Here is a 25,526-nt window from a genome sequence, read left to right on the forward strand (position 1 = left end):
TATGTGTAATTTTCAGGTTACCTACTTAAAACTGCAGCTCACTCTACTAGCACCGGGTGTTCAGAAGTAGACCTTCCTTTTCTTCTAGGCACAATGGGACATGTCCTAAACATGTGAGTCAGCAACTTCACAGAAGAGAAATACCGGCTCTGGTACCTCCTTGTCAACACCTATGTCTGGATCTGAGCCAAGAAACATGTAGGGGTTACTTTCCTAGAGACAACTGTGAGCACACGCATCCCTTACATGTGGAACATGAGGCTGCTATCCTCACACTGCAGTACAGTACAAGTTACAGAGAGAGTGAGGGGCACTTCCCCTCCAAAGTACTTAGAGGCCACAAGCAGTGGACAATTCTGGCAAGTCCATGGCTGGTGCTGGTCTGCAGCTAGTTGTTGTGAACCAGAGAGGTGTTCAGGGGGCCCACTAGCCTGATTTTGGCCACTAGCTCATTAAGTGAACCCAAGTTTCTACCCATGGCCTTAACTGAATAGTTAGAACAAACCAACTTTTCTTTTCTACACATAATCCTGGTTTTTATATTACAAAGAGGATATTTGTTATCTGAAGAAATAGGAAAATATAACGTAGCTCATGAATCATAGTTGAAAGGTGAATCATGTTGAGGCAAGCCAAGAGAGCTGAATTATGCACCAGGGAGCAGCACAATCCAGGGTGTCAATGAAGCAGATCAAGGGCATTTTGTACCATATTGTCCAGCTTCTCAATGCATTCATGAGTTAGAAATGAGCCTTGATACTCGTGGTCTTATTTATGACATTTTAAGAAATTTTACCTAATAATATTTTCTTTTTTGCTTTAGAGAAAATCACTACATAATTATATACCACTACTGCTACGTAGTCATAATTTTGGCATTTTCCATCTTATTTCAGCTTTCAACACGAAGTGCAGGTTTGAGGTCTGGCCACACTCTCTCCTTGTTTGTGATCTTCTTGTTGGGCCAGATGGGTTGTTATACTATGTCCAAGTCAGCTGTGGTATGCCAGTGTCTTCTGGACATCTTCTGGTATAGGACTTCCACACTGTATTCATCTTGGTCTCCCCATGGGCCAAATCAATTCCCCCATGGACTCAGGATCTGTGGAGGCAGGAGCACACAAGTGTCATTAGCAGTATACAAGTGACCACCAGCTTAGACTGGTGCCCAGGACTTCCCTCCAAATAGTCTCTGACAAATGCTTGCTATGCTTTAAGTTTCCTTTCTGTAAACTAGGAATGTTCAATAGTGCCCTCCTCATGGGCTGTATTGTTGTCAGAAACTTGGTCAATTCTGACCTTACCACTAAGCACTTTTGATGCTAAGCAAGGAGATAGCTTCTGGACCATCCCCAGGGAAGGTCCACAGTGTTACAAGATGAAATATAGGTGAGTGTGTGATATACACAGACGCATTTGTGCTCCAATAGGCAATGGTCACTGATGGTACTATAGTGGGCACCCATCTAGGTGCTAATGATCAGGAAGAAGCCAAATCAGCAAAGACTTGGTCCTCTTGCAGAAGAGCTGAGAGCCCTCAGCTTCCTAAATTCCTCCCCAGCCCTTCCATTTTCTCTTCCCCACAGGTTCAAACCTTGTAAGTCCTCTGTCCTCAGATCGAGTCTCCTTCCTTTCACTGTCATTTTTCCAAGGGAAGGGCTGTGGCCTTTCTGCCATGAGATTCTGCATTTCTTCAGCAACATGGGATTGAGATATGAGTATCCTACTCATGTTGCTGGACTCATGCACTCAGTTTCCTGTCTCTGCCTCTTGTTTGTTCCCTCTATAATGTGTCACATTAGCATGGTTGAAGGTAGTAAGTCAAATTGACTCACACATTAGCATGTGCAGCACATGTTGCCCACTGCTTAGCCACATGGATACCTTGTCTTTACTAGTCTCTAGTATTAGAGGATTGCCATCAAGCTCCAGTAGCCAAACCTACTTCCATTCTCATTAGGTCACCTCTATTGTCACGCTGCTCTTCCTTAATCTGGTACCTTTTCTACAGTAACTCCAGGAAAGATCCTGAGTGAGTAAAATAGAATCCTGAACACGGTGAATTCTGGATAATGTTAGGTGAGCATAAGGCAGAAGTGAATGCAAGTTCAGGGATGTGATATTGGAGGTGGCTTCATAGATACCATGTCTGCCTAACCCCACAGGTGTCCCTGGAGCCACATCCACTAGAGGGATGGGCAGAGAAAAATAGGGCTGACAACTGACTGAGCTGCAAACATCTAGCGAAGTCTGGGGTTCCCACAGAGTCCTTAGCCAGGCCTAGTAGATTCACGTGTGGTATCATAAGTGGCCCATAAGCATAGGTGGAAAGTCTGCATGGTGCAGATGATAGACCATCAGAATCAATAGGCTAGAAGTACAGAAGGACAAAATCTTTTTTTTTTTTTTTTTGTCAGTCATGGGGCCTGAACTCCGGGCCTGGGCACTGTTCCTCAGCTCTTCAGCTCAAGGCAAGCACTCTATCACTTGAGCCACAGCACCACTTCTGGCTTTTTCTGCTTGTGTGGTGCTGAGGAATTGAACCCAGGGCCTCATGCATGCAAGGCAAGCACTCTACCACTGAGTTACCTTCCCAGCCCAAGGACAGGATCTTAAGAGATCTTTACTTCAATCCAAAAAAACACCACATGGTACAAAGTGAGATGTGTGGAATCTCCCTTCTTTCTACATTCAATGTACTTGACACAGGTTGGCCATGACCAATCAGACTCTCACTATCAGTAGAAAAGTTGGTCCTCAGTGAGTGGTTACCAATCTGAGTGATTGATCCATTCTCAACCATGTAATTTACAACACATCTATAGAACATGCTATGTGGACAGCAATGCCATCCAGAGCCTTTGGCTGGTTTCTGTAAGCAGTAGTAGCAGACAATAGCAGGCAGCAATAAGTATCATACTCTAGCATTAGCTCTCACGGTGGGAAGGATGTGTGTTTAGCCCAAGATGCTTTGATACCTGGGGCAGCAGCATGAGCTTTCACAGGTTGTGTTGTAGCCTGACAATACTTTCCTTTCAGTGGACATAATAAGTAGTACAGCTTTTGCAGTTTGTTTTTTGAAGTTTTGTTTGTCCCTCATCCTTTTGTATTTTTTTTTCAATTCACTGTTCATACTGTATAATATATAAGAAGTAGCAATGCATTCAGGTAATTTTTTAAATAGTATTGAAAATCTGTAGTGAATTCTTCACAACTAACACAGTTTGTAGGGGAAAGTCCCAGAGTAACTTCTATTTTTTCTTTTTGCCCTATACTAGGGTTTGGTTTCACTGCCTCATGTTATTTAGCTTGCACTTTACCTTCTGAGGCACACCTCCAGTAGTTCTAAGGACTTTCTTCCCAGCCTGACTTTGAACCATATTTCTCCAGATCTTAGCCTCCTGAATAGTTAGAATTATTGGAACTCACCACTGACACCTGCCTCCAGAGTTAACATTTCCAGCAACACCTGAGCCATAGTGCTTACAATCAAACTTTAAAAGGATTTCTAAGAGCCTGGGGAAGTTTTCACCCTTAACTCTTCAGGTTACTTTGTCATATTGTTCTTTGTAGACCCAATTGCTTGCTAACAAGTTACATATTGATATTGTTTTCCCTTCACCATATACCTGTGGAAATGCAAGCACAGCATACTGATACTAGAGACCTAAATGTCATACTCATTTTCAAAGTAGAGATATGAGTGGCATGTGTTCTTTTTTTTGGGGGGGGTCCTGTTGTGGGGCCTGAACTCTGGGCCTGGGCGCTGTCCCTCAGCTCTTCAGCTCAAGGCTAACGCTCTACCACTTGAACCACAGCGCCACTTCCGGCTTTTTTTTCTGCTTATGTGGTGCTGAGGAATCGAACCCAGGGCCTCATGCATGTAAGGCAAGCACTCTACCACTGAGCCACCTTCCCAGCCCCTGACATGTGTTCTTGTGGCAGGTACTGATACACATTTTCTGTATATGAATAGCTACGTACTGCCACTGACTAGACTACCTCAGAAGAGTTTTGGTGAAGACATACACCTGCAGTTGATGTGCTTTTGCAGTTAGTATTTGAATCACAGATTGGAGTACTGGAAAATCTGTTCTGGAGAAGATGGAAAAAAAGATATGAAGCTGATAAAGTTGATGAATTGCCTCAATTGCACTAGAATTTTATTAAATAATGCCTGGCTTAATAAAAGATAATTTTTCATATTTCTCCTATTCACAATCATTCTATAAACTTCTGATCTTTAAATTTCCTCTGATAAGTTAGAAACATGTGTTTACATTGAGGATTATGGCTTTTGTACTGGTGTGTATATAATCTTAAAGAGCTCAGGAGCCATGTGGAAGAAGCAAATCTAATACTGGGATCTACATCGCATAGCTTAACCCCTAAATACTAATAATATTTAGAGGGCACTTCAGTTTATATAAATTGTGTCTTTTAATATGGAGGCTTTTGAAATAAAAACTCAATTATTGGGGCTGGGAGTTTAGCCCAGCGGAAGGGTGCTCGCCTGGCGCGGCGCACAAGGCCCTGGGTTCGGTCCTCAGCCCTGGAAAAAAAAAAAAACTACAAAAAAAAAACTCAATTATTTTCAACAAAAGCATTCACTTAACTAGGCACTGATGGTTCACAACTGTAATCCTAGCAACATAGGAGGATCAGATCTAAGTCCAAAGCCATCCCAGGAACAAATTCCGTGACATTTTTATCTTTAATAAACCAGCAAAACATCACAAAGTGAGTCAGATACTGCTGGCTCACACCTGTAATCCTAGCTACTCAGGAGGCTGAGATATGAGGAATGTGGTTCAAAGCCACTTGGGCAGTAAAGTCCATTAATCACCAGTTAACCACCAGAAAAACAGAAATGGTGCTGTGGCTCAAACTAGTAGAGCACTAGCTTTGAGTGAAAAGGCTTAGGGACAGTACCCAAGCTCCCAGTTCAAGCCCCATAACTGGAGGGGACAAAAAAAGGACAAAGTGAAGGTGTGGCTCAAGTGAGAGGACACCAGCCATGAGTGAAAAAGATGACAAAACACTGAGTCCAAGCTCCATGCCAGTACACACACATAAAATACTTACATAAAAGTAATTGGGGACCTGGGTATAGTTCAAGAGGTAGAATGCTATGACCCTGAATTAAGTTCACAACAAACAAAAATTTTGTTAAAAAGTATGATATTGCACACCAGTTATCCTGACCCTTATCTGAGTTCCTAACCTCAACTCTTGCCCTAACCCTAACTGTAACTGCAACCACAGTCCCTTCCTCATTCCTAACCAAACCCTAACTCTAACAAGGCTACTCTAAATCTTACACTAACGGTAACCTCTAATACCAACTCGAGCCATAAGCCCAACCCAAACATAAACCCTCATCCTAACCTAGCCCTAAATCTTAACATTAACACTGAATCTCAACCCTCAATCCTCAACCTTAGCACTAACCCTAAACCCAACTTCAACCAAAAAAAAAATCATAGAAAAGATGGGCACTGGTGGCTTACTCTTGTAATTGTAGCTATTCAAAAAGCTGAGATCTGAGGATTATGGTTTGAAGTCAGGCTGGGCAGGAAATGTCCACAAGACCTTTATCTCCAATTAACCACAAAAAGGCTGAAGTGGAGCAATGGCTCAAGTTGTATAGTGCTATCTTTGAGCAAAAAGAGCTCAGGAACAGTGCCCAGACACTGAGGTCAAGCCCCAGGACTGAAATAACAACAAAAAACTAACTATCTTAGTACCAGAGTTAATGATAACCCAAACACTAACTATAATTCAATGCAAAAGAGTAGCTAATGTTGGGAGACTGGGTTTGCCAAAGCTACTTCTGTTAGGTCCAAGCTAACATACAAGGAGAAGGACTCCATACTTCACATATTCTCACCCCTATGGCCTGGGTTGGATATGACTAAAAATATAGCAAACAGTTTGTTATAGAGTTGGAACTAAGGCAAGAGGCCTTAGTTGGGTCTGAGTTAATCAAATCAAGTTCTGGTGGGGTCCACCCGACCTGCCCAACATTGGGCATATACTTACTTCTAGCCCATACTCATGGACTCTCCACATTTTTCTTTTATTTTAGTCACTGTGCAAGAAAGGTTGGACATCCTGGAGCCTTTCAGCAACTATTCATCCTGTAACAGTCACTCTGAAAAACAAATATTAGGAATTTCTTGGAGTGACATACAAATGAATAGTATTTTTCTTGCTCAAGCAATTGCTTTCCACAAATTAGGGACTTTTCACCATACTTTGTCCATGTCATAGGCAAAGGAAATCAACCTCAAAGTGACACTCCATGAATTAAACACTAAGATCAACGTATATGAGTGAGACTTTGTATCAGCACAACTATGTTTATCACAGCATTATTCACCATAGCTAAGATATGGAACAAACCCAGATGCCCCTCAGTAGATGAATGGATCAAGAAAATATATATAATATATGTATATATATAATATATATATCATATATACATATATATATATATATATAATGGAATTCTATGTCTCCATCAGAAAGAATGACACCTCCCCATTTATTAGGAAATGGAAAGACTTGGAAAAACTATATTAAGTAAGCCAGGCCCAAAGAAATGTAGGTCCCATAGTTGCCCTCATTTGCAATAACTATTATATGTCTAGGGCAAGCAGAAAAGGTCAAAAGCTATGTACATATGACCATATAAAATGATGTTGAGTGAAATGAACCTCAATATAGGGACACAAGAGGTGTTACCTTTGTTGCTATTCTTTTTAATGTACTTATAATGTACTATGTGATTTTTTCTCTTTCTTTTATATGTTCTTCTCCCAAGGTATAACCCCTGTTTTTTACTGTATTTGATTCCGGTGCCCTGAATCTTGTATATATACTTTTCTAATTTGGGGAGGGGAAGAGAAATAACAAAATGCTGAAATAAGGATACAGGTTGACACATTGTAACAATGAGGTGTACAAGACACTATATTGAAAATGAACTTTACAACTTCGGGGCTGCAGGGAGGCGGGGAGGGAGAGGGAGGAATTGGGAAGGTTGGGGGGAGGAGGGGAAGGGATGGTAGGGGAAAAACTGCCTCGGACCGGCTCTGTCAGGACAACGAAGGACACATAGTGGAGGAACTGGAATAGGTGGGGAGATGGCAAACAGACAACTCACACACAAGAGGAGTGGATGCTGAGTACGATTTAATGCAGAGGATAACAAGCTTTTATAGCAAAAGTCTCCGTGAGAAAGGGCAAAAGGTTACACGATCTTGCTGCAAGGCTTCGTTCTTGGGTGGTCACCAGCTGGTCGCCTGATCTTGTTTTGTGGATGACGAGCTATGACGATAGGCACTTATTTTCGGCTTTACCTCTATTTTTAAGAAATACAATGGGTTTCGATGTTTATCACCTATTAACCATTAACCAGAACATATGGGCAAGGTGCTGAACAGAAAGGCATGAACTCTAGTACTTCATAGTTACTTTTGTTTAGTTTTGTACTTTATACGTTTTAAATCTTTTCTAAGTAATTGTGCTTAGAGGGTTCCTAATTCGTGGCCAAAAATCACGATATTCAGTATACTTAGTTAAATCTGGCCATATATCAAATTTAAGCTCATAGTGTCTTTTTTGTAACCCTTTCACATAATTGTTTACTCTTTTCTATAGAGGCCTTAACTGTCTCATAAGATCTTTCTTGCTCCTTCTTTAATAGTAAGCACCAAGGAGGCCTAGATCTAGCAAGTCTCTCAGTAAATGGAAGAGAGTAATAGGAAGTTCTTTCTCCTAAGTAGTTTTCCCAGCGATTGCCATCCTTATCATACACACCTGTTAAAGGCTATGGATCTGGGGGAAGTCTTTGGGGTCCTCTAGATAATGGAGGATCCCACCATTTTCCTCTGATAAGCCATTGCCACCTTTCATCTACCAACCTTTTAGGAATCTTATTTAGCTTTTGGTCTAAATATCCCTCTACATCTTTCTTACCTACTTATCTATATGAGTCTATTGTATATGCTTTAGGATTAAAGGAAAGTCTCCAATAGCCAAACACTCTTTTTGCTCTAGCCGGGCCTACAGCTTCTTGTAAATCTCTTACAAACAATTCCTTCTGCTGAAGTGATGTCATGAAATCCCCAATACTTATATATTTACTTATGACTTGTCTATTAGCCTCCATAAGAGGGGCTTTTAGGGTAGCACTTAACTCTGGTGAGTTAGTCATATTCTTAAGACACTCATCAGATGTTGGAGTCATCAACACTTTTAAGAAAGAGCCTTGAATAAGGGAACGTTGAGCATGAGTAAGTACAATAAGCAGCAGGAACAGTAAAAGATTAATAGGTGCTCCTATACAGCGAAGAAAAGAAAAACAGCAACACATCTTTTCCAGGGGCTTGCCAGCCTTTTCCAGGAGGTAGGCCTCTTTGAAGCCCCATTCTCAGATCTGAAAGCAGGTTTCCCATGCTAAGCAGACTCCACCAGAGTAGGTGTGGCAAAAAACAAAGGAGGGGATAACAATGCTTGATGGGAAATGTACTCAAGACCTTACTCATGTAACTGTAACCACTCTGTACAGTATCTTTACAATAAAAATATATATTAAAAAGAGTGAGGCTTTGATATTAAAATGCTGAATTCTAGTCTTTTGTGTGATATGTTGCTACTTAATACCTCTTTTAACCTCTTTGTTATCCAGCAGAGGTGCATAGAGGATGTGAGGACTAAGTTCTTGGTGTCACTGGACCAACATAGATCTGTTAAGTTATAGTTTCCCAATACATTTTGAAAATCTAAGTAATTCAAGATTAGCTCATCAGGTGAAATAAAATACTTCACGGTTACTAATGATATAATCATCTGATTTTCATTTTTGTCATAATATACAAATCCCTTCTATGAGGACAAGAGATAGTTTGCATTCCATTTTTCAACAAAAAACAAGTGCTACCTCCACAAAGTTTAAATTTATGCTAGCTTTAATGCTAGCAGTAAACATTAGAGATCCTATAATAGAGACACTATAATACTGTTAGAATTGATACGTGTAACATGAAAGCACCCAGCATATATGTGCCTACTATACTTGGCACATAGTAGGCTATTTTGTAACAGGTACTGTGGCATCACATACACAAATTCAATTCAATAAGAACTACAGCTGTAGTGTGACTACAGCCTGATGCAGTCATATAGCTATCTTTGCCTATGCTCAATCCAGGGGAATCCTGTTTCAAAATAAATCAATTCAAATAACTGGTTCTCTGAAAAACTTTATTTTAGGCCCATCATCATAGCATATTCCATTTGCATTCTTCTGTACCTATAACTAGGGTTTTAGAATTACATTGGTAATTACTGCCAAAGTTTAACTCCTTTCCCCTATACCCATCACATCTATACTTATTATTTTTCTCTTGCTATAACTACAATCCTAAAACATATAGAGGATATTTGGCTAAGTAAAGGTGATAAAATTATGAGATAATACATTTCCAACTGTAATATTAGAAGTCCTTAAGAGCTCATTAGACTAACACTCTATGCCAGTCCATATACAATAGAATATTGAATACTCAATACAAATGGTTTGAAATTTGTATACATAATTACATGAATAGGATTTCCAAGCTGGGTGTTGGTGGCTTATGCCTGTAATCCTAGCTACTCTGGAGGCTGAGATCTGAGGATCGTGGTTCAAAGCCATCCCCAGCAGGAAAGTCCGTGAGACTCTTGTCTCCAATAGACCCCTCAGAAAACCAGAAGTGGTACTATAGCTCAAGTGGCAGAGCGCTCGCCTTGAGCTGAAGAGCTCAGGAACAGTACCTAGGCCCAGATTTCATGCCTCATGACCAACAAAAACAAAACAAAACAAAATTCCAAAATAAAAATAGTAAACAATGATGGTTGAGAATATTTTTCCATGGCCCATTCTAAGTATTTCATGTTTCATTCCATTAATTGTTCAGATAATTCCTAGTAAGTACAGTTTCAGCCCAATTCAATGTCATTTAGCAAAGCTAAGAGATAAAACAAAGCTTGCAGTACATATTCATTTTTCGATCTTACACATTGCAATGTACTCAGATGTCTCAAAATGAATTTATCAAATGAAAAAGGGAACTTTTTAAAATAGCTAATTCTTTTGTTAGCAAAACAATGCCTTCACTGGGAGTTTAGAGCCAGACAGGGTGGAAAACGCATGTAATCCCAATAATTAGGAGGGGAAGCCTATAAGTTGGAGACCAGCCTGGGCTATATATGAAAAAAAAAAAAAAAAAGTTAGTCACTAGCTGCCACAAAGGCACGAATCTTCCTAGGTACTAATTCTTAAAAGCTGCCTGCCTGGAAAAGGGTTGCCCATCATCAGCCCATAACACAAAATTTACTCAAATAAGGCTAATTCTAGAGATACCAAACCATTAAGTTCCCCCCAATGGACACAAAGGATTTACACATATAAATCACAAAAAGCAGTTACATGAAATGGTGCTACTGACTGAAAATCATTGACACTTAAAATAGCAACTCCAGACTTGGGCTACTATGTTCTTTTCCTGTTGGTGGTAAAGATACCTGGGGAGCTAGGGTCACTTAGCACTGCTTGCTCAGTGATGAGAGCAGGGCTCATGGATGTTACTTCACCTGCCTTGGTCCAGAGCATATAATCAAATATATAACCTCTACAATAATTTTAAAGTTGGACTAAAAATCACAGAATTTTCTGCCTAATGAAGGAAAATGATCATGAAATAAATATTTTAACATCTTTTACACGTGATAGAGAAAAGGACTTTCCAAATGACTATGAGATACCACTACTTGAAACAAACCTTTAACATACAAATGGTTTCAACTCAGATCTACAGAAAACACCTCCCTTGCAAAACATTTTCATTAGACAGCCTTAAGTGTTTTAAGTCTGAGTCCCAACTGGTAGGAGAGATTCTGAACGCAAATTTTTAGCTTATTATATGAAGAGTATCTTCTATATTTTTATGTTTTTATTGTAAAAATAGTGTACAGAGGGGTTACAGTTACATGAGTAAGGTAATGAGTACATTTCCTATCAAGCATTGTTACCTCTTCCTTTGTTTTTCCCCTACCATCCCTTCCCTTCCCACCTCCCAACTCCCCCCCCAAGTTAAGTCCGTTTTCAACATAGTGTCATGTACACATCACTGTTACAATGAGTCAACCTGTATCCTTATTTCAGCATTTTGTTATTTTCCTTCCCCTCCCCAAATTAGAAAAGTGTATATACAAGATTCAGGGCACCAGAATCAAACACAGTGAAAACGGGTTATACCATGGAGGAAGAACATACAAAAGAAAGAAAACAAAATCACATAGTACATTATAAGTATGTAAAAACAATAGCAAGAAAGAAAAAAACCACTTGTGTCCCTGTCTTGGGGTTCATTTCACTCAACATCATCTTATATGGTCATATGTACATAGCTTTTGACCTTTTCTGCTTGTCCTAGACATATACTAGTTATTACAAATGAAGGCAACTATGGGACCTATGTTTCTCTGGGCCTGCCTTACTTTACTTGATATCGTTTTTTCCAAGTCTTTCCATTTCCTAACAAATGGGGAGGTGTTATTCTTTCTGATGGAGGCATAGAATTCCATTATAGATATATATGCATATATATCACATTTTCTTGATCCATTCATCTACTGAGGGGCATCTGGATTTGTTCCATATCTTAGCTATGGTAAATAGTGCTGTGATAAACATAGTTGTGCTTTAATATACCCGTTTGTGATCATTTAGGTAAATGCCCAAAAGTGGGATAGTTGGGTATCTTCTATATTTTCATCCAAGAAGTGCTATATTTGTTAAACTGTTGGGTAATAAAACATTTGCTAGAATCTAAAAGTTTGACTTAATAAAGAAGTAATCTATCTCCATCCTTTCAGATCAGATGGCATTACCTCATTGCCATCTTGTAAAGAATTCAACAATTATAGGAATGATGGTATCCATAGCAAGCAGGTGGCTGGTTTGGAACATTGGCTACTTTGTCCTCAGTCTTTCCAAAACTTAGGGAAAGTCCTGGGCAAGGAGGTCTCCTAGAGCATCAAAGACAAACAAGAACAATTCGAATAAGACAGGGATTCTCAAGAATATATATAGGCCTTTTTTTTAAGGAGTGAAATTATCACTACATGTTGATAGAATCATTTACCTGGTAGTACTGCAAATGGAACAAAAGTTTGGTTTAAAATATCCTTATTTCACCATTTTTTGCTTTACTTATATATGTATCTGAAGTGAGTAAACATACACTGAACATATATTCATATATATGTATATATATACTTCTTTAATTGTTATTGTAAAGGTGATGTACAGAAGGGTTAGTTACATAAATCAGGTAATGAGTACATTGCTTTTTGGACTGTCACTTCTTCCCTTTCTTTCCCAGTTTTTCCCCCATCCCCACAAAGTTGTACAATTCATTTTCAACATAGTATCTAATGAATACCAGTTTCATTTGTTCACCCTTTATCTCACCCTTCCTGTGCCCCTCTCATACATTCCCCAAACAGATTAACGAGACAAAAGGTAAATCAAAAACAGCAACAAAGGGGAAAAAAACCCTCATTTCCATTTCTTGGAGTTCATTTTGATAAGCATCATTTTATAACAATCATATGCAAATAACTTGAGCCTTTGTGATCCTTTTCATAGAATATCTTCCTTTGGTCTTGCTGTGTGAATGTCTAGAGTCCAGTTTAATTTGGCATGTTCCAGTGTATTTTTTTTCTCTTTAACAATCCAGTCTGTTTAGTAGACTTATAGGCACATTCCAGTTACCACAAATGAGAGAAACAGTACAACCTACATTTCTTTGGGTCTAGCTTACTTTAATGTAATTTTTTCCAAGTCTCTCCATTTCCTCACAAATAGTACAAAATCATTCTTCCTAATGGAAGCATAGAATTCCATTGTGTATATATACCACATTTTCTTGTTCCACTCATCCACTGAGGGGCATCTGGGTTGATTCCATAACCTGGCTATGATAAACAATACCACAGTGAACATGGTTGTGCTGGTGGCTTTGGTGTGGAAGCCGTTTGTGGTCAATTGGATAAATGCACAGGAGTGGAATTGCTGGATCATAGGGAAGATCTATATTTAGTTAGTCTTTTGAAGAATCCCCATACTGCTTTCCAGAGTAGTTGAACAAGCTCACATTCCCACCAACAATGTAATAAAGTTCCCTTTTGGCCACATTCTCACCAGCATGTTGTTAGTTTTCTTGGCCCTTCTAATTGGGATGAATTGGAATCTGATAAGTCTCTAAGTCTTTAGCCCATTTATTGATTGGGTCATTGTTTCTTTGGGGGTTTATTGAGGGAAGGGTTTTTTTTGGGGGGGGAGGGTCTGGTCGTAGGACTTGAACTCTGGGCCTGGGCGCTATCCCTCAGCTCTTCAGCTCAAGGCTAGCACTCTACCACTTGGGCCACAGCACCACTTCCGGCTTTTTTCTTTTTGCTTATGTGGTGCTGAGGAGTCGAACCCAGGGCCTCATGCATGCAAGGCAAGCGCTCTACCACTGAGCCACGAGGGAAGTTTTCTTTTTTTAAGCATATTTTAGATATGAGGCCTTGTCTGATTCATAGCTGGTCAAAATCCTCTCCCATTCTGTGGAATTCTATTTATCTTGCTACCTATCTTGCTAGCTTTGCCACTCAGAAACTCTTCAGTTTAATGCAATCCATTTTTTCTGCTCTTTCTTTGGTTTGTTGATATTTTGGATCTTTACTTAGGAAGTTTTTCATAGTGTTTACCGTATGCTTTCCTGTAATATTTTCATGGTATTTGACCTTATACTGAGAGCTATGATCCACTTTGAATTGATTCTTGTGCAGGGTGATATATAATAATCTAACTTCACTTTTCTGAATGTATATGTATAGTTAGTTCTGCCAGCACCATTTGGTGAAGAGGCTTTCTTCCAACATGTGTTTTTGGCTTCCTTATCAAGTATTAGGTGGCTCAAAGTCTGTGTGTTCATTTCTGGGTCTTCTGTTCTACTGGACCTCAGGCCTATTTTTATGTCATTATCAAGCTGTTTTTAAATATATAAAGCCAGGCGCTGGTGGCTCATGCCTGTAATCCTAGCTACTCAGGAGGCTGAGATCTGAGGATCGAGGTTCAAAGCCAGCCCGGGCAGGGCAGGAGAGACCGTGAGACTCCTATCTCCAATAAACCACCAGAAAACTGGAAGTGGCGCTGTGGCTCAAGTGGTAGAGTGCTAGCCTTGAGCTGAAGAGCTGAGGGACAGCGCCCAGGCCCAGAGTTCAGGCCCCACGACCGGACCAAAAAAAAAAAAAAAGATTTTTCTATGTAGAGTTTCTCTCCATAAGTACTCTTAAAGTGTACTGAAGGTTGAGTTCTGGTCGAATGATGTTCTATATTGTTCACCTTCCAGAGTCTCTGGCATGAGTCAAGTTCTGGTAACTGTAGAGGTATGACTTCTGGCTGTTTCCTACATATATTACATTCATAGGGTTTCTCTCCTGCTTACATTCTCTAATGCATACTGAGGACTGATTCAATGATTAAAAGGCCACATTTGTTATATGTGTTTGTTTGTGCATGTATGATACATATTTAGATTTAATTTCTGGTTAAATGCCTTTCCACATTTGTTAAAGTCATAAGATTTCACTCCTGTGTCTTCTCTGATGCACACTGAGACATGACTTTTGTTTGGAAGCCTTTTCACATATTACATTCATAAGGTTTCTCTCGTGTGTGTGTGTTCTCTGATGCTTCCTGAGATATGACTTTCGCTTGAAAGCCTTTCCACATGTGTTACATTCATAAGGTTTCTTTCCTGTGTGTGTTGTTTGGTGCACACTGAGATGTGACTTTTGCTTGAAAGCCTTTCCACATGTATTACATTTATAAGGTTTCTTTCCCGTATGTGTTGTTTGGTGCACACTGAGATGTGACTTTTGCTTGAAAGCCTTTCCACAAGTGTTACATTCATAAACTTTCTCTCCTGAGTGTGTTCTTTGATGCTTGCTGAGATAAGACTTTCGCGTGAATGCCTTTCCACATGTGTTACATTCATAAGGTTTCTTTCCTGTGTGTGTTGTTTGGTGCACACTGAGATGTGATTTTTGCTTAAAAGCCTTTCCACATGTGTTACATTCATACGGTTTCTCTCCTGTGTGTGTCCTTTGATGCACATTGAGATGTGACTTTCGCTTGAAGGTCTTTCCACATTTGTTACATTCGTAAGGTCTCTCTCCTGTGTGTATTCTTTGATGAGTTCTGAGACATGAGCTCCACTTAAAAGACTTTCCACATTTTTTACATTCATAAGGTTTCTCTCCTGTGTGTGTTCTCTGATGAGTATTGAGGATTGATTTCAGCACGAAAGCCTTTCCACAGGTGTTACATTCATAAGGCTTCTCTCCTGTGTGTCTTTTTTGATGCAAACAGAGACTTGTCCGCTGCACGAAAGCCTTTCCACAGGTGTTACATTCATAAGGCTTCTCTCCTGTGTGTTTTTTTTGATGCAAACAGAGACTTGTCCGCTGCATGAAAGCCTTTCCACAGGTGTTACATTTATAAGGCTTCTCTCCTGTGTGTGTTCTCTGATGCACTCTGAGGACACAGTTTTGCATAAAAGACCTTCCACATTTGTTACATTCATATGGTTTCTCTCCTGTGTGTGTTGCTTGATGCACACTGAGTTGTGACTTTCGTGTGAAAGCCTTTCCACATGTGTTACATGCGTAAGGTTTCTCTCCTGTGTGTATTCTCTGATGAGCATTGAGGATTGATTCTTGCATGAAAGCCTTTCCACACGTGTTACATTCATAAGGCTTCTCTCCTGTGTGTCTTCTCAGATGTACAGAGAGACTTGTCCGACGTGTGAAAGCCTTTCCGCATGTGTTACATGCATAAGGCCTCTCTCCTGTGTGTCTTCTTTGATGCAATCTGAGATAGGACATCCGCCTAAAAAACTTTTTGCATATGTTGCAAACATAACGGTTCCTACCTAGGTAAGATTTCTGATATTCATTGAGACTTGACATTTGTTTGAAATGATTCCCACATTTGTTATATTCATGAGGTTTCTCTCCTGTGTGTATTCCCTGATGAACACTAAGATCTAGCTTCTGGGTGAAAGATGTTCCACATTTGTTACATGCATAAGTTTTCTCCTCTGTGAGAGTTCTCTGATGCCAGCTGAGAGCAGAAATCTGGGCAAAAGATTTCTTACATTCATCACATTCACAGCATTTCTCTTCTCTGTAAGTTTGAGGCTGTAAAGTCAAGTCTGACTTCTGAAAGATAGATTCTGCATATTTGGTATACTTAAAGGACTTCTCTGGATATTTGCTTTGATGTTTTGAAAGGTATATTTCCTCACTGAAGGATTTCTCACATTCACTACATATGCAGGGATTCTCTCCTGTGAGTATTTTCTGATGTGCAGTGAGTGTAGGACTTACGTAGAATGTTTTCCCACATATAGTACATTCAGGTGTTTCCCTCCCTATATGAGGTATTCCCTGGCCAATGAGAGCAGATTTTTCATAGTCTTTCCTATATTTATCATGCTTATAGGAGGGATCACCCACAAAAAAACAATTTTGTGTAAAGAATGTGGTCTCTGAGGTTAATGCCTTCCCTTCTCCACCATATTCAAAATACTTCTGCTCATTTGGACTCTCATAATGTTGACTAAAATGCTTCAAATGTCTGAGGGATTTTTCAACTATACAAGAGACATGAGGCCTGGCTTCAGCAGACTTACTATGGAGAAGTATGTTCTGACACACAGTGAACTCCTCAGTCCTCATCCCTAAGTAGTTCTCATTATTCCTAATGAGCTCTGACATAGAGTTTGACCTCAAATTAAAAGTCCTTCCTAATCTAATACTTTCCTCTACTGTGTTGCTATTGGGGACAGCGACTTCCCATAGATGTTCATCTGGACTTTCCTGGCATGTCACAATCACATCATCCATTTCCTGGACATCTAAAATGATTCACAGAAAAGAAGAAAAAAACATGAATGAGATCTAAGCATTTCTGGGTAAAGAAATTTCCTTCCATCCTAACTGCTAAAGATTTTAAAGTATCAATACTAAAAATTGATTTATGAGAATGTTTTTTTCCCTAATGAGTTAAGAAATTAATACTGATATTTTTACAATTCAAACATGTTTTTTTCTGTGATTCTTTAATCTTTTTTTTTCCTCTTTTAATGTCAGAGAAAGCATTTAGTCAAAATGCTCAACTCATACTGCCTAAAGTTTTAACCTGAGTACTTACCATATGTCATTACTATTCCTTTGGTGTTCTGTTTTCATTTTGTTGTGTTTTAACGGGGGGACAATTGGTTTGTATTCTTGAAATAATTTATATTTTGTGCTGCTTTTCAACCATTACGTCAGAAGACAGAAATACTGTCCAGTACCATAGACTATAAGAGGATTTAAGTTGATGGAAAGTGACTTAACCTAAGGCATTCATATACCCCTGACAACCATATTTTAGAACTGTCCGTACTGCCAACTCTGCTGAAGCATCTCCCTTCCCTGTACCCTAAACATATGCACCAGCAGTCTTGGAAGCAAGTCTGAGACCAAAGCCACATCTGATGTTGGCACCTCTGGCTTAACACAGATGTTGTTGAGACCCTGAAATTCTTGTCAACATTACATTGCTCACCAACCCCACCTCCATCTCTCCCCACTTCCAACTGCCCCACCCCAACTTCACTCTTTCTGCCTAATATTTAGAGATCTAGGCGTAAGATGGTTGCACCATTTCCCTTTCAACTATGCTGAAGGAGACTTGGTCTCCCTTCCTAGGCTTCACTCCCAAATATTATCTGTTGAGCTAACTTTCTGCCCTTTCTTTATTCTAATACTTTCATGACTCATTTTCCTTACAAATGGAACTGAAACCCAGGAAGGAGTTCCCCAGAGGACTCCTGTCCCATAGAGGACTCTGTCTACCTCCTCTGTCATTCTTTGTATGCTCTTTTTTTTTTCCTTCCTCCCCAGTAGCTTTCTGAAAGCCAGTCAGTCCTCATGTTTACTTTGGCTAAATGGTGGCTAGGACATGATGACCCAGGGCCCTAGGCTCTCACTGCCTCACTGCCATATAAGGGAGGCTGTCTTGACCCAGACCTATATGGACCTGACTGGCAAATGCAGTTGTAAGACCACTGGGAACTTCTCTTTCTCTTCCCCCACTCTGACTAAACTCTCCTCCAGACCTCTAGATCAGAAACTATTCTCCATTAAGACCATTGTTCTACTCTTCCTTCTACTACCTGACCTTCCCATCACGAATTCCAGGTAAAAGCTTCTCACTATTTTGTCTCTTGCACACACCACTGACCATCTCACCCTCATTAGAGTAGGTAAGAGTTCCACTGACCATCTCACCCTCATTAGAATAGGTAAGAGTTCCCAGTCGTCCCAGTTGAGCACCCTGGGCAGTACCCCATCCACTGTCTTGAGGTTGATCTGATAATGCCCTTGGCTGAGGGATGGTCTGGGCCTGTGGAAGGTCCCCTTTGGAAATAAAATGGAGATGTCCCTTTGTCGCCAAAGGATTCTGGCTTTTGTCTTAACTGAATCCTATGATTGGGTCACACTCTAAAGAACAGTTTGGCTCTTTGGATTCTCCCCTGAGCTGGCTCATCAAAAATTTAAAAGCCTTGAAAATAATTACAGCCTCTCTGCCCTCATTTGGCCCCAAGACCAGTTGGATAAACTATGCCTCAAGACAGAACAAAACAGTAAGTTCCCTATGCCCCAGGCTTTTTCCCTCTTCATTCCTGACTACATTCTTCTAGTTCAGCAATCCTTAGTCTTTCAGCTGAAACTGTCCATTCTAAGTAAACTTCCTCTGTTTACCTTGCTTTAGCATTCCAGATTCTCTTTGCTGATAGCCTTCCTATTCTCTCTACTCTCCCCACTGCTCCCACCTCCCTGAAGGGATAATTTTTTTCTTCCCATTAAATTTATCACCAATTCACTCCAGACATCTGCAAAAAAAAAAAAAAAACCTTCAACAGTTAGAAAATGGCCCCCAAACACCACAACAGGAGTTATTTAATGTGGCCTTCACCATCTTTAATAATCCGAATGAAGAAGCAAAAATAAAGAACAAGAGAGACTCCTTAAAGTTAAATGCCAACTTTTAGTTACTGTCATGCAGTCCCAAAATAGACTATGCTATGCCAGACCACTCCCAAACAAGGTCTTGGGCCTTTCTGCTCTTCTTTTTACCTATTTCCATTGTAGCAAAGAGCGACATTGGACAAGAGTTTGCCCAAGCCCATCGCCCTTCTCTCAGCCTTGCCCATTTTGTGATGCCAGGGACACTGGAAAATTAATTGCCCCTGGGAGTGAAGCCCTTGTCCCTAGTACAGCCATATCCAGATTTACCCTGCCCTCATCTACTAGAATAGAGCAGTCTGGAGTCTTTGACTCCACCAAGGTCTTCACCAGTAGTGTATCTAAGTAAGGAACCTAGGATCACTTGGGCAGTGACTGGACAACAAATATCCTTTCTAGTCCACTCTGGGGCTAGTCTCTCTTTTACTGAAAGGTCAAATTTACAGATTTCTGGAATTTACCTGTTAGTGAAATGAATCCCTTCCCATAGCTTAGTCCATTCCTTCTCTTTTCCACATGCATGCTCCCTTCCTAGGCAACACTAGGCCCATGTACTAAAGGCAGTAAATAATCAACTTCGGCCCCTTTTACCTTGGCACTTCTCTGGGGAAGCTACCACCATATATGGCAACAAGAGTCCTTTAGAGTGACCTTCAGGACTGGGCAGCTGCAGGACCCTTATCTACTACTTGGATGGGAGCCATAAATCCTAGTCCACCATGATGAAGCCCCTGGCCCACACATCCACCCCAGAGTCTCGGCCTTCTAGCCCCTTCTAAGCCTCCTAGGTTATATAGGTCACCCCAAACAATAGCTGGTGCTTCTTCTCATTCCTCCCTTGTGAGAAGGAGTCTTGCCGGCTCCCTTTCCCGGCAATAAACCTTTCTTTGTTCTCTGTACCTGGATGTCTGCGTGGTTCTCTGGCAAAGTCTAATTAATCTTAATTTGCTAACAACCTCCATTTCTCCATTAGCCTCAGTGTCTCACTTCAAGTAAAAAGCAAAAATCTCTCCTTCACTCAAGTCTACAAAGCTGGCAGCTTTGCAGTTTATCACAAACTTGACTCAAGGTCGCTGACAACCATGAGATTTATCACCGGCTGTACTGAGTTGCTGTATTAGCCAGAAACTCTTGCTAATAACTAAGTTGTTTTATTCTGTACCTGTATATGTTTAAAAGTGGAAATTCTGCTTGTTGGTGCCATAAATACAGAGTATTTTCTAAAACTATGTTTTTCAGTTAAGTTTTCTGAAAGGTTTTCAAATACAAATTAAAGGAAAAATCAGTAATGAGATAAGGAAGTGAAAATGAAAAGATGTATGTCTTGAGTTTTATAAAACAGAGCTTATAAAACAGTATGAAGAAAGACTTTGGAAAGGGAATTGAGGAACTAGAAAAATGATATCCTTTAGATAAGGAAGAATTTGGGAAGAAAGAATTGTCTTAAATGTTTGTTCCAAAAGGGAAAAATGAAGATAAACCACAGAATGTTCAAGTAAGTAGCAGATGGTATACGTATTGAGTTTCATAAGACAGAGCTTATGAAATGGCAAAAGATTTTTCCTAAGATCAAAATTAATACACTGGTGTGAAAGGATTGTTACTAATATCTCTGTTCTCCAAGTATATAAACTGCTTTGGATACAAAGCTGGGAAAAAACACCAAGCAAGCCTGGATCCATATATTATTCATTGCAACCAAAATATCTAGTGGTATATACAAAGGTGACAATCTTAATCAGTTTGCAATAAAAATAATTACATTGTTTAAAAAGTTGTTATTTCAAACTTCTGAGATAACTACTCATAAGTCTTTTGTCATTGCAGGTTTAATCCTCTATAGCATTCAAGTAAAATCCACATAAAAGTTCCAGACCCATTGCATAACAGATATATTTCAGGCAGCAACCTAGGAGCATGTCAAAGCCATCTTTTCGGCTCAATGAGACCTGACTCTGAAAGCATAAGACTCCTACTCCCCTCACCACCTCACATCAGCAGAAAGTAGCCAGACAAGACAGCACCCCTTTCTCCTCCTTGTTTCTTATGCTTTTCGAGAGTCAGGGATGATGGAAAGTAACTTGACCTAAAGCATTCACCATACCCCCTGATAACTATATCTTAGAACTGTCCTTTGCTGCCCATGAACAAATGCACCAACAGTCTTGGAAGAGAGCTTGAGACCAAGGCCACATCTGATGGTGAAGCCTCTTACTTAATACAGATGCTATTGAGACCCTGAAAGTCCTAAGCCAAAATAATACTGCTCATCCACACCCCCCTCCATCTCACCCCACTTCTGACTGCCCCTCCCCAACTTCACTCTTTCTACTTAATATCTAAAGAGTCCTAGTTGTAAGAGGGGTGAGCGATTTCCTCCTCAGCTATGCTAAAGGAGATGTGGTCACCCTTCCCAAACTTCACTCCTGAATAAAGTGTACTGAGTTTGCTTTCTGCCCTTTGTTTACTCTGATACCCTCATGACTCAGTTTCCTTACAATAGGTCTCTTTGCTTTTTACCTAAGCAGGAGTGGCTCCTGAAGGTGAGAATTTATACCTGCATTTGTTCAGCTCTAACTTCTCACTAAAACCGCTGTAGATATAATTAAAAATAGGCATCAGTGCATTCTTCTCCATTTTAGGCAAAGTGTCATCTAAAATTCCTTTTCTGAATCCCCTGCCCCTCAGAACAATAGAAGACAAGAGACACGAGTCCACCTTCCTGGTCACCATCCTTCCTAAACTAAGACTTTGGGTATAAATCCCAGGCACTGCCCACCACTATTGAGAAGCCTCTTTTTGCTTTTTGAGGACAGCAACCCTAGGGTCCTCCTTAGTTCCTGGTATGTGCAGGGTTCCAGTTCCATAAAAAAATGATATATTCCATACATTTCTTGTTTTCTTTTTTGCTTTAAAATGATTTCCAGGGGGCGGGGGAGGATGGGAAGGGATGGGAAGAGGAAACAAAGGAGGAGGCTACAATGCTTGATAAGAAATGTACTCATTATCTTGCCCATGTAATTGTAACTCCTCTGTACAGTATTTTCACAATATAAATAAATAAATAAAATAAAATGATTTCCGCAAAGAAAAAGGAGAACTGCCCATTTTAAATTTCCTCCCACACAGAACTCAGCATGCCTCTACATCTTGATTCCCATGGACCAAGGACCACCTACATCTCTGCCACACCAAGGGCACAAGGAGCTGGGAACATTATTGCTTATCATAGCCACACCAACTGTGCTCTGCTCTTTAAAACATCACTGCCAAAAAAGCATAGACGCACCTGTTAATTTTTTGTCTGGGGCTTCTCTCATCCATGGCTCTGCACCTTGCTCCAGCTTGACAATCACTTTAGATTTAGGAACATAGTGCCCTATTAACAAGAAATAGTGTAGAAGTTTTGTACACAATGGGTCACCTTTGGTATGAGGATCGCTGACATCCTGGAATACATGGCTTCTCCTAAATCTATTTTCTCATTTCTCACCAGCTCTGTGGTTAACCTTTCCTGTAAATACCAGCTTTGGATTTTCTAGTACCACCTTTACTGATTTCAAGACTACATCTCCAATAGTGAGGTACACTGTATTCTAGATTGCATATTCCCCTATAATGGCTTCAGCTTTAGGCAGTAGTACCCTGTTAATGGAATGTAACATAGAACTTTTGCCAGACCACTAACTCAACTCCTTAAAGGATGACAATAAAACAGCTTCAGGAAGCAAACAGCCAATGTGAAGTTCTTCTTAGAAAGAGGTGACACTCCCAATGGACTAGAATCTCACACCTAAAGAGCACTGAATCTGACAAGTATTCAAATACTGACTAAAATAAAGCACTTCACCCTGTGAGTTAATGTGACTTTTGCTCACCCAAGGACACCAGGTTGCTGTAGGTCTCCAGCATTACATCTCTATACATTGTTTTCTGATCATCATCCAGGTACTCCCACTCTTCCCAGCTGAAATCAATGGCCACATCCTCAAATGACACCATCCTCTGTAATGGCATATTTCCAACAAGTAGTTAACCCTGAAAATACCAAGTCTGGAATTTTATTCTTCTATATGTATGCTTTTGTTTTATATAAGATAGTTATAGCTTATTCTGTTATCTACAGAGTAAGAGAAAAACAAATCAAAGTAGAAATACCTGTTATTATACTGACTTGTTAATTACTAATATTAAGTTTCTCAAATAGATCAGAAAATGTCACTGGTGCTAGTGGTAGCGATGTGATAAAAAAAATTTTAAGGGGCTATGATCTAGGATAACAACACTACAGGTATATACCTGCAAAAGTGTACTGAGCTTGTTGTAATATAAATTTAGAATAAATCACTTTCATATTGTGCATTCCTACAAAGTCTATTTAGATCTTTTATAGAAATGTGTTCTCATAAACAGCAAGAACCCACTCAAGAGACTGTAAGGAATACGTATCACATGAGCAGATCCAAAAAGAAGCACAGTGTACAGGAGATTGTTAAAAGGAATCAAGAAACTGACTATAGACTGATTGTCATTTATAAGGCTTAACTTAGTTCCACCAATAAAGTATTTGTGCTCATTTTTGTCATTAAATTACTATAAATTAAAGTATGTTTATAGGTACTCTTTTATGTCTCCCTGAACACAAAGGAATTGCTAGCATAAACTTTTGTGAACATTACCACCCGCCTATATATCAAAATATACATCAGCAGGGAATAAAGTATTTCTTGACTAGACTTGTACTTTAACAGTCTCCCTTATAGAAGGATAAAAGGTAAGTGAAAAGAGGCTTAAAAGACAGTCAAGGATAAGAAAATTATGTGAGATGTCACCACCACCAGCAGGACACAGAAAGAGTAATAATAAAGAACAGGGAAGTGATACAAAAAACATGGAAGAAAATTTAAAAACTTTGAACAGAATATGAATGAATCTGTCTTCAGAGGGAACAGGAAAATTTATGACTATGAATAATGTTCAAGCGCCCCACCCCACGCCTCCCTGTTTGGCAATACCAAAGATGAATGCTGGCTTCCCCAAGACACAAAATGAATTATGTATGTCAGGTTTCCTAAGAAAATAACCTTCAATTCACAATGTATGATTCAAGAGAACTCTTCTATAGTGTAGATTGAAGGTATTTTCAGATAAAGAGTTCATTAACAACACACCTGCATTTTAAGAGGCTAGAAAAAATTATCCTGCCTCAAGAGAATAGCAAAAGATGCAAACTTAGATTGGATTTTTTTTTTGGCAGTCTTAGGGCTTGAACTCTGGGCCGGGGCACTGACCCTGAGCAATTCAGCTCAAGGCTAGCACTCTACCATTTGAGCTACAGCGCCACTTCCAAAAGATGCAAACTTAGAAGTACAAATAGAAACAGGATCTTAGAAATTCTAAGTGTGCAGGGAGTGGGGGAGGTAGGAGAGGGAAGGGATAGTGGGAGAAAAACGAGAGGAGTAACAATGCCCAACAAGAAATGTATTCATTACCTTTCTGATGTAAATGTAACCTCTGTACAACCTCTTTACAAGAAAATAAAATTTAAAAAAATAGTGTATAGCTAAGTATAAAATAATGTAGCAAGAGGCTAGTAGCTCACGCCTGTAATCCTGGCTACTCAGGAGGCTGAGATCTGAGGATCACTGTTCAAAGCCACCCATGGGAAGGAAAGTCTGTGAGAATCTTATCTCTAATTAACCACCAGAAAACTGGAAGTGGCACTGTGACTCAAGTGGTAGAGTGCTAGCCTTGAGCTGAAGAGCTGAGGGACAACGCCCAGACTCAAAGTTCAAGCCACATGACTAACACACACAAAAAAAAAGGATGTATAGAACATTAGTTAAAGGGCTGGGAAGGTGGCTCAGTGGTAGAGTGCCTTGCATGCATGAAGCCCTGGATTCGATTCGTCAGCACTACATAAGCAGAAAAAGCCAGAAGTGGCGTTGTAGCTCAACTGGGAGAGCGCTAGCCTTGAGCTGAAGAGCTGAGGGACAGTGCCTAGGCCCTGAGTTGAGGCCCCACAATTGACAAAAAAAGAGAATATTATTTAAAATAATAGCTAAAAGCAAAACTTGCAATGCCATATAGATGATTCATAATGTAAAGATTCAATATGTAAATATTATTATTAAAAATGTAACTAGGGATAGGCATTTGCCTTGCAAAAGTGTGACACTGAATTCAAAGCCCTAATTGCACAAAAATACATACATAAACAAACAATAGATTAAAAATATACATGGAATTATTCAATTGAAAGATACTTATATTTTATTATGCAGTAAGACAGTGCCCTAATAATAATGCAAAGAATTGCTAATAGTATGTAATTTCCTACAACGGTC

At 39.8% G+C, this 25,526-nt stretch overlaps 1 protein-coding gene across 1 annotated transcript in view; it reads right to left on the reverse strand.

Annotated features, from left to right (window-relative positions):
- The window catches only part of LOC105999956 (zinc finger protein 585A-like), a 79,087-nt gene that overhangs the window by 45,267 nt on the left and 8,294 nt on the right, over positions 1–25,526 (reverse strand). Inside the window, exons 3-5 of the mRNA XM_013035126.1 lie at positions 23,058–23,184; positions 22,469–22,558; positions 14,755–17,021 (exon numbers count right to left, since the gene is read on the reverse strand). Coding sequence (XP_012890580.1) covers positions 14,755–17,021; positions 22,469–22,558; positions 23,058–23,184 — 2,484 coding nt within the window. The remainder of the gene's footprint in view (positions 1–14,754; positions 17,022–22,468; positions 22,559–23,057; positions 23,185–25,526) is intronic.

The sequence above is a fragment of the Dipodomys ordii genome, unplaced genomic scaffold, assembly GCF_000151885.1.
Source record: "Dipodomys ordii isolate 6190 unplaced genomic scaffold, Dord_2.0 Scaffold205, whole genome shotgun sequence".
Taxonomy (NCBI): Eukaryota; Metazoa; Chordata; class Mammalia; order Rodentia; family Heteromyidae; genus Dipodomys; species Dipodomys ordii.